This window comes from Archocentrus centrarchus, chromosome 16, assembly GCF_007364275.1.
Source record: "Archocentrus centrarchus isolate MPI-CPG fArcCen1 chromosome 16, fArcCen1, whole genome shotgun sequence".
Lineage (NCBI taxonomy): Eukaryota > Metazoa > Chordata > Actinopteri > Cichliformes > Cichlidae > Archocentrus > Archocentrus centrarchus.
This window is the reverse complement of record NC_044361.1, coordinates 20,282,728-20,293,126: the sequence shown is the minus strand read 5'-3', so window position 1 is coordinate 20,293,126 and position 10,399 is coordinate 20,282,728. Positions and strand designations below refer to the sequence as shown.

General features: G+C 38.3%; 1 protein-coding gene across 4 annotated transcripts; it reads right to left on the bottom strand.

Annotated features, from left to right (window-relative positions):
• Positions 1 to 1,051: 1,051 nt before the first annotated feature.
• LOC115794349 (uncharacterized) lies at positions 1,052 to 9,431 on the bottom strand. Of its 4 annotated transcripts, XM_030749813.1 has the most exons (8): positions 9,272 to 9,427; positions 8,422 to 8,455; positions 6,989 to 7,065; positions 5,730 to 5,835; positions 4,638 to 5,621; positions 3,804 to 3,956; positions 2,922 to 3,014; positions 1,052 to 1,639 (listed from the first exon to the last, which is right to left on the bottom strand). In XM_030749813.1, exons 5-8 carry the CDS (start codon positions 5,619 to 5,621, stop codon positions 1,319 to 1,321), a joined length of 1,551 nt encoding a protein of 516 aa, XP_030605673.1. In that variant the 5' UTR covers positions 5,730 to 5,835; positions 6,989 to 7,065; positions 8,422 to 8,455; positions 9,272 to 9,427; the 3' UTR covers positions 1,052 to 1,318. The 4 variants fall into 4 exon arrangements, with proteins under 4 accessions (XP_030605673.1, XP_030605670.1, XP_030605672.1 ...); XM_030749810.1 differs by lacking the exon at positions 5,730 to 5,835 and having other exon boundaries at positions 9,272 to 9,431; XM_030749812.1 differs by lacking the exons at positions 5,730 to 5,835; positions 9,272 to 9,427 and adding an exon at positions 8,951 to 9,250.
• Positions 9,432 to 10,399: the final 968 nt, after the last annotated feature.

Below are 10,399 nucleotides of genomic sequence, written 5' to 3'. Positions count from 1 at the left end.
TCTTTACTAAAATTGATTACCTCATATAAATTTCTTCCCATTTATGTGAGCTAATCAATTTTAGTAAATACTACTAAACATGTTTGATACATTGTACTAAGGTTCTAAGTTAACACAACTAAACATGTTTAGTAGTCTTAACTAAAATTGATTACCTCATATAAATTTCTTCCTATTTATGTGAGCTAATCAATTTTAGTAAATACTACTGAACATGTTTGATACATTGCACTAAGGTTCTAAGTTAACACAACTAAACATGTTTAGTTTCATCTTTGTGTAAAAACTAGAATGGTTTAAGGCAACGAGTTTCCACGCGATTTTCTAGTAAACTCAACTAATTTGGATTAAGAGTGAAAATTACTTTTAAGCTAAACTGTAAAGCAAATAAGCAATTTAACATTTAAAGCTATTTATATTTTGTTAATATAATTAATAACATTTCCTCTTACCCTCTTCCTATTACCCTTTTTATGTTCAAGTTGTATTGAATGTAACACTAAATTGTAAAGAGAATAAATCAAATACATTTCAACATTCCAATATTTTATTTTTTGCAGAATACTTACGCAAAAGACAATTTTAACTGTAGTTTGTCATGTTTTTCAGAAGTATAAAAAAGTATCAAAACAGTAGCCATTCAAAAAAAAGTTTGCCATACAAAAGGCAAGTAAAAATAGGCATATGTGCTTGAACTCAATTCTAACATGTTTAGAGAAGGAATACAAATGCAGCAGCATTCAACAAAAATATTTGCATCCTTTTGAAAAAACTGGACACCTTAAAATAGGACACAATCTCCAACTTGGAAAATGAACAGATCAACTATGTTTAAGGGAAGATTTTGCATGTTTTATGTAAATGTACAGTCTGTGTTGTTAGTAAATGTAATCAACTGAAGCAATAAATTCCTGTGCTGCTATTGACTGAAAAAACCTGTAAAATAAGCAGTAATGTTGCTGTTGAGGAAGAATTACATTATTTTGAATTTACTGCTTCAAATGACTACATTTACCATCAACACAAACTGGACGTTTACATGAAAGTGCTGAATTTTCCTTTAACTGTATCAACTAAATATTACTATGGAGCCCTGAGCATACACTTCTAAATCCTGTTTTTTAGAGTACAAGTGGCTGGACACTGATGTCTCTTATAACACTGTAAGCTGAACATTACAAACTTTCTTAAGAAATAAAAGTTGTGGCAGTACTGCTGCACTGAACTGCATTAGATAAGAGCAACTTTATCAACTCCATCTGCATTGAGTATATTTTCAACCCCCTGACTGTTCACTGACAACACACAAGACATTTCGTTACATCGCAAGCTGGTTTTTCAATGTTTGTAACTTTGGTTTTAGTTCAACGTGGCCCAGCTCAAGAAATACCTGTTGGATGAACTGGAACGTGAACTTCATAGAAATGGGGTAACTGAGATGCATTGCATATGCAAGTCCAAAGAGAAGACACATAGCTTTTGGCAGGTCTTGAATGTTGTCCATCACCACTTCTCCCTCAATGACAATTTTTAGTGAGGCTGGACTGAGATGCAGGGAGGATGAGGGCACAGCACCTTCAGGTTCAACAAGGAGGATCCCAATGTCAATGTTGCGGAAAGAGTCATCATCATCTGAGTCCTTTATAAATGACAAGAGCACAACAGTGATATTTCAGTGACCATCAATAATTGATAAAAAAAAATAACTTCCACAATCAAATTGAAATTTCTGTCATATCTGTTTTATCATGCTATGCAGCCCTAGTTTCCTAGTGTAAATGTTGAATGAGTTGGAGCTCCACAAAAGAACATCTATCCAGCATCTTCATGTGCTAGTGCTAAGTGGAACAATACCTTATCCTTTGAATTGTTTAAAACTATGCTCACAAGTTTTCTTCAATCACTGGAACTGCCATCTGTTTTCCCACGCCTGTCTGTCTATGCCCAAATCCTGACATGAACCCAACACAGCATAGCATAAGATATAAATTAAGATATATATATAAAAAAAAAAAAAAAAAAACTATCCCTTTAAAGTGGGTTGCATGAGGTGCTTACAGATGGTCAGCATACTTACCTACAGTAGATGGTGGTCAGCCTTTCCCCACTTTGGAGAAGCAGCAGGTGGATCAGTGTAGGTAGATAAGCAATGTACTGCTGCAACTTGTATTTTTAGATAAGTCAAAAAATTTATATCAGTTTTAGTGGACGCATACTATTTTCAGCATCTCAAACTGCTGTCCAACGGACCTATCTGACTAGAAAATTAAGTTACAGCACTCTCTTCATGCCAACCAAATGCCATAGGAAAAATTAGTAATTTTACCTCACAGAACACAAGAGTTGTTAGTCTAGCATGTCCTTGATCCTTAAATGTGTGCTACTGTGTGATTTTAGTGAATCCAAACCAATCAAATAATAACACAATCGAACAGACTGAGGCAGCAGTAGAAGAGCCGTTCCTCTGTTCAGCAAAGTAAACAGATTTTGTCTATGAAGTTTGGCAGGAGAAATCTATATACAACTTATATAAAAGTAATTTTATGTCAGAAGTCTGACTGACAGTAAGGTAATGCAGTGAAAATATTCTGTGTATAGTGTACATTTCACTGATCTAGATTTTTTAGGTGGCTAAAATAATGTTGTTATAAACACTGATCACAGCAGTATATTGCTTAGTTTCCTACACCAGTACCTCTGCTGCTTCTCCAAACCGGGGCCGTGTCAAATGGCACTTAATTCAAGTAATACACTGACTTTGGATAAATAGGTCATACAACACAGCTGCAAAACATTATTGCAAAGTAAATATTAAAGAATTTAAAGTATTTCAAAGACCCATGAGAACCGTGTATAAGAGTGAAAATTCAAGATTGAGTTGTTATTGTTCCTTTAGGTAGTCTTTAAGTAAAATTACTTACAAAGGCTGGTTTGTAGAAGTCTGTGGGGTTGTCACCAAGGATAACAGGAAGTCCTCTGAGCACCAGTGTTCGAATATCAGTTGGCTCTGCAGTCTTTTGGGCAGTAAAATGACAAAAATAAGCAAGTAACTAAGCACAATTGATTGTATCAAAAAATATAAAGTCCCCACATCTTCTTAAGCATCGTTATTACGAATGTACAATATATCGGCATTAACATCGGTATCAGCCAATATTAGTCATTTGTTAACATGTGAGTATTGGTCCGATAAACAAAACTGGGCCAATATTAACAACCCATATCTATTTCCATCTTCTTGTCATTTGATTCCGGACGGGCAGGGGAGGAGGTTGGTCATGTGGTATTTGTTTGGTCATGTGACAGCAATGCAGCGCAAGATTGTGAGGAGTTCATCTGAAGCAGAGAATCAATGTCAGCTGTGGGATTGTTTTGTTTTTTCCAAGGTGTCGAAAGGGTAGTGAAATATATATATTGTATACATTATCAGTTATCTGCCATAACAGCAATATTAATATCGGGTATCGATATCATCCCACATTTTAATATCAGTGCATCCCTAATGGTAATCAAGGACTTTTGAAGGCACATTCCCTAAAATTTAAGAAATACATGGCTCATGGTTAATTAACCCACTGAGACAGTAACACCCTTAACACTGAGAAGAACTAGCAGGTTTTACTGAAGTTCTCTGAAAGTTTAAGTGAAGTTCAGAAACTCAGCCTTGTTTTTCCATCCCTAAATTCAAAATCTTTTAATCATTTCAACAATCTATGTGAAGCATGAAAATAAATACAGTTGGACTTAAAGCCAAGTCATTACATGAGCTGTTGCACACAATGCAAGTGATTAATAGGACCAACCTTTGTTTGTTGGGAAAGCTGTGTCAACATTTGGCCAATGTTCCCTCTCTTGGATCGAAAAATCTCGATAAGACGAGGACTGTGCCGATCAATGCTCTCATAGAATTCCTGTTTGAGATTCTTGCCAACAATCCTGTTGAACTCCATGCATACCTGCAAAATACAGAAAATGCTCCAATATTACATCTTTACAGCTAATAACTGAAGGTGGAAGCACCAGAGTGAGGACAGCAATAAAAATTGCACAGGTGTGGACATGGTCAGCTGTAAAACACAAAGCCCCCTTCAACTCACTCACTTAACACTTTAAATTTGGGGATATTTCAGTTATTCTAGTCAAACTTCTTTAACAAAAACTTTGTACCGCACACAACACAGGAGTTGCTTTTCTACTGCCCTGATTGTTTGTAGTATTGTGTTACTTTTGTGTAGCAGACCATTGCTACATATAAACAGACTATTAATATTTTGTGTCAAATTATATATTTTTGTTGGCAAGTAACCTTTTAATAAGCAGGATAGCGTACCGTGAATAGGGAATTAATAGATGATAAACCTCTTCAGAATAATCTGAAATCAGAGTTCTGCATCAGGGTGTTGATTTCACAATAACGACCAACTCAATATACAATATTCCTTACCAAAAAAAGATAAAGGCAGCTGTAGATAGCAACTACCATGTCCTGCATGGTAAAATTACTTTTTTTTTTGCTGACAGTGGGAATGGCTAACAGATAAATATTTTTAGGTTTTATAAAGGCAGTTTCCTAAGAGAAACACAGACACATATTTAAAAAAAAAAGTTCTCATTATTTTATTCATGAATGAACTAACCTGATCTTCTGTGAAAAGAGCAGGCCAACGTTCCACCATCTCACATACGGCAGGTTCTGACTCCACCACCTCTTTTCTTCTCAATGCAAACGTCAGATCCATCTTCTCTTTTACAAGCTGTCCATTTGGTGTTCTCTTCTGCATTTCATTAACCAAGTCTTTGCGGGCACCCTCAAGGGCTACCTGATTAAATCCGTCTGGAAAGTTGGGTAAGAAGTTGATCTCGCCTTTCTTTGCCTTCTTGATGTTCTTGTTGGCTGGTTCTCCTTCAGTTGAATGCCCTCCTCGTTTCCCTGCATTTACTGCTACATCAAGGCACCCTGATCTTCTGCGCTTTGTTCTGTAATTAGCCATTTTAAATTTTAGACTATTTTTCCAGCCGCTACAGCGACTGGTTGAGCCTCGCTCCTGGAGAGAGGGGTGCTTGCTTATGAGGGCTTGTGCAACACTTTCGAACTGAGCATTATTTGGGTATGCTGTGTAACTATACATGCTCTCTGCCAATCTTTCAAGAATCTCATGTTTCAGCTCTTTTGTTACTTTCAGGTGCGTACCATCACGAAGAAACTGAAGATCTGCTTGCCTAAGTCTATATGCTACATCAACAGAAAAATCTGGGATATCAAAACAATCTGGCCACTGTTTCTGTCGCTCCTGCGAGGATGTAGAGAGGATCTCTGTATCTGCTACACTGGGTGTGCCACTCAAAATTTCTTCAGATGTTGAGACAGATACCAACTCAAGTAGAGGGATGACCTTGACTGTTGGTTTTTCAGGAAGATCTTCGATATCTGTCAGATTGCACACTTCATAATTGAATTCAGGATCTTGGTACTGGAGACTGAAGTTGAAATTAAGTCCCAGTGATTCTTTAAGCTTGCCTATCAAATCCTCCACTGTAGTAGGTCTTGTATTCAGAACAACCTTTCTTATATCTGTCTCTGTGAAAATTACTCTCAAGGTCATCTTCTGGTGTGCTGCCATCTTGGAAATAAAAAAAATAGCTTATTAGAAATATATACACAAAGACATAGATATTCAGTTTAACATATGGCTTATCAAAAAAGATACAAAATTACCAATTAGGCTTACATTTAGACTCTATCCAGAGCAATGCTAGTACTGACAACACTTGTGGTTTCTCAACACAGAATATAGCGAGTGAGTGTCACTGCTGAATTTTCTCCAAATCTGTATGCTGACAGAGGGAAAACATCATTCAGCTCTTTTAGTTCCACCACACACAAAGAGGGATTTGCGCTGCCACAGAGTTCAAATGATCTGAAATGTTCATGGTACCATGCCGTCATTGTATTGCACACAAACAAGATCTCTGTGTTTATTGCCACAATCTGCTTGATCTGTTTGAAATTTGGGAGGCCTGAACATGAACCGACAGAGAGTATCATATCAGCACAATATCTAATTCCATCTACAGAGACTGATGATGCAACCAGAACCTTTGTAAGCTGGGGTACTCTCTTGCAGAAAACTTGTTGGACATTCTCGGGGAAAGATGTGATCAGTGCTGTGGTAACTTTGTCCAGCTCAACTGAGGGCTTGAAAAACGAACTTGTGTCCAAACAGTAAGCCATCATTTTCTGATGCTTTACAGCCAGTGTAAGTGCCACATGTCTGAAGTTGTGTGCATTACGAATGACCCGCTTGAAGAATTTATGTTTTCCCTCGAAACGCATTGTCCAGACATCTGACAGTGGGCCAAATGCCTTAATCATCTCAGGATAATGCTCAATGAAGTGGTGTTTTGGACGCAATTTGAAATTTGGGAATGTAGTTTGCAACAGTTCTCTGTGTTCTGACACTTTGCAGTCAAAGAAATGTATAGACTCTTCAGTGTGCCTTGTTGCTACAGCCAATTCAACAATATCTTTAAGGAGCATCAGAACGTTCCAGGCATCGTCCCCTTCAGGCACTTTATGGCCAATGAGAAGTGGGAGCAACCTGATTAGAGCCCAGTTCTCATGGCCATTTCCACCTATGGTCCCTTTGGTAGAGAAGCCTTGGGCAATAGGCTGAGGCTGGTCAGTTTTGTCATGAAAAGCATATGCAAAAGATTTGATAGCATGGTTCAGTGTTTCTAATGTGAAATATTTCTTAGAAATCAGTTCTGAAATGCAGAGTGATAACTCAACAGGAACAACCCCTTCAAAAAGGTCGTGTAGGATGTCAGGGGGATAGCCACGAGCAACATGAAAGTGCTCCAGACTGTCAGTTAGTACACATCGTCCCTTTACACCATACTGTTTTGCCAAAGTGGGATCCTGCTGTACCTCCTGTACCTGTTTGTTGTGAATGTCTGCAGTTCGGGGTTCAAAAGAGCCCGAGCTTACCTCCTTGTCTTGGATCTCACTCCTCGTTGCCATGCAGAACCTGCAGAACTTGTCCACTCCAAAGCTCTCAAAGAATCCTGCAAAAGAATGAGCAGCCAAGTTATCAGCAGCCACATACAACACTGTGCCTTTGACACATGCTCCCAACTTCTCAACATATAGGCCATCTTGCTCCAAAGAAACCAGATCCTGGATCAGAGGATGAAGAAATTTAGCATAGCCATATTCTTTTACATCAGAGGCTTTACATAAAAGAGCAAGTTGAATGGACTGGAGTGTGGACCTATATTTTGATGGCACATTGGCAAGCACCCAATACACTGCACTCATTTTATGTTTCTTCTTAGATGTCCCTAATGGATTGGACACTTCAAAATCATCTGTGTAAAGTCCAACAGCGATTCTGAATTCCTCGCTGTTAAGGAGGCCATTTCCTTTACAGTACAAACCATCTCTGTATGTACTGTACTCATGTGGCACATGTTTTTGTACTGGAAGAGCTTTATCTAAAATGTCTGCCCTGTTCAACATTTTCTGTAACATGGCATTTATAGGAACATATACAGCACTAGATTTCTTTTCCCTGGCAATAAAGTACTCAACTGGCATAACCACATCAAAGTTTTTGTTTACATATGCTGCTCTCCTTTTAGAGGTTGATAAGGAGCCACCCTTGCCACAATACTTTAGTATGATATTGCTCTCTGAGGCAGCCCTGACTACCTGTTTCACAGTTGAATCATCTACATCTGTGTGTAGCTTCAAAATGTCCTTGACTGAATTGTGCAGCAGTGGTTGGGACAGTTCACTTAAATGTAGGAGCTGTTGTATAACTTCATCGATAGAACTTTGTGGAATGTGGAGGATGGTTTGCATCTTTAAAAAAAGAGCAGCTAGGTTGTGCTCCAACTGTTTCCCAAGATCATGATGCTCTTCATTGCTGGACTCTTCGCTGCCTTCTAAATCAACAGTGTTGTTTGGGGGCCCATGTTCCTCTTCTGCCACTTCATTGGTTTCACTACCAGACACTATTTCTGGTTTGAACATCTTCCAATTGCCTGTTCTGTGCTGTTTACTTCTGTGTGCATTGAATGTGGAGTACACAGTAGTATGAAAGTTACACCCATTATATGGACAGTGGACTCTGTGATTAACTTTTAAATGTGTACTCCGCAAGTGAGTGATAAAAACTGCCTCTGTGCAAGCAGCAGAAAAATCACAGGACTGACAGTGAAAGGTCAGTGTTTCACACAGTTGTGCATCTTGGTCTTTCTGGTGAATTTTGGATAAGTGGACCCTAAGTGCACTGATGGACTTAAATGTGCATAAACACTCTTGGTGTAAGCAAGGAAATGGTACAGTTCTGGTGTAGCTTCCATGTTTTAGCCTGTAATGTTTTAAGAGGTAACCCCTTTTCTCTGATGTAAACTCACAGTATTTGCACTTCCACTGCATCTTCACACGGACCTGTAAGAACAAAAAATAATAAAAATTTTAGCACACTTGTCCACAACCATGTCATCAGTGATCAAGGAAATATGGTACTTTGAAATACTGTCTCCCTTTGAAATTTCTGTTCTCAGCCTGAAAATTTTGTTTTCCCATTTCACATTAGAGTTAAAATATTGCCAAATGAGTTAGGCTTACCCTTCTGTCTGCAGACAATTGACAGGTTTAATAACGTTTCTAACTTGTTGTCAGTTCTGTATTTTAAGAGTCTGGAGATCAGAGGTGGAGAAGAAGAACTGGCGATAACCTCAGCTTCAGCTCTTTAGTCATACAAGATTTCAACCTTTGTGTCCGACCATTACATTTCAGTACATACGAAACCGTATAGAAAAAAAACGTGGACTAGGTTAACACAAGCACATGCTGTTACGAACGATGTGAAACGCTAAGCTAACGATAGCATTTAGCTGTCTTGACACTACTGGAGCGGCTTTTTCGATTAAAAAAAATTACCCTCAGAGACAGGATACACTCGGCTTAAACTTGGTGTAATAAAGGTTTATTTCAGCAAAGTACATCTCTCCTAAAGTAACTGTCCGTTATAAACTGAGACTCGTCAGTATGCTAACACTAAGCCAATGCTAACATTCGCGCTCGCCACTCCACTCGCGATATTTAACTTCGATTCCAAAACCCCTCACTTTACCAAAGTGTCGATAATGGTGGCGGTAGGCTGTAACTATAATTTTCAGTTATATCTGCACATGGAACTCAGCTATCTTTTAAGCAAAGAAATAGCTAGAATTATTTAAAATAGTTATTCTTCACACTTACCAGTCAGGAGTCGTTGAACTTGCCACGGTGCATGTTGCAGCAGGACTGAGTTTGAATATGCCCCGCCCCTTCACTTCAAAAACATAATATCTTTAGTAATCTCTGCTTAACAAGTTCATTACACTCTATATTTGTGTAGAAAAGTACAGTTAACTAATTTGATTTAGTAATGGGACAACATTTTTACCAAACACGAAAGAATAAGTAATGATTACTAAAACGTTTAATTACAATTAATATCTGGGTTAAGAGTGTACACTGTAAAAAATAAAATACGTATATAATATGATAATGAAGATGAGAGCATTGCACTTGGTGAATCAATTTTGGATATTGCACATTATTGGGGTGAGGACAGCCAACGATTCTTTGTGCTGTCTTAACGACCCTCTGAAGCCTCACCCTGTCTGCCTCAGTGCAGCTGCTGTACCATACTGTGATACAGTATGTCAGCTGGCTCTCAGTGGATGAGCCTTAGAAGGTCAGCAGCAGGTTTGTTATGCCCCAGCAATAAGTTGTTCAATCATTGTGATCAAATTGTTTCGTTACCATGACAATGAGGTAGAGATGCATTCTGGGTAATAGGATGTAGGCTTTCATTATGCAGATGTTACTGTCAGTCATGTGTTCATCCTGTCTGTAGCTGAAGCCTCTTCTCCCTCTTTGCTAAGGCATTGTCTGTAAGTACAATCTATACATTACTTGTATGCAGACCGGTTATATGTTATATTTTGCTAGCATCTTTATATTACTAGTTCAATCATGTTACCTTGTAAGCTACATAGCTAAGCTAGTTATGCTATGCTGTTTATCTATATGTCATGATTTCGACGTGTATGCTGATCTGAACGTTTCGTTGTAATTTTTACAGTTTCACAAGATTCTCACTAAACTTCATGGAAAAGAGCTACCCGTGTCCTGGAGTTTTTTGAGAGTGTTTAAACTGATTGGAATCCAGCCCATGACAGTGAAAAGACAGCAATACAGCTATGAGGGACGCGAGGATAGCCATAGCATCAGAGTCAGAATTAGCATCAGAGATACACAGCTAATCTTCAGCTTCCAGACAGCTCCGCATTAGCCTGCTCCTCTCAATAATGATTAGCGCAACGAATCAGAATGTCACAA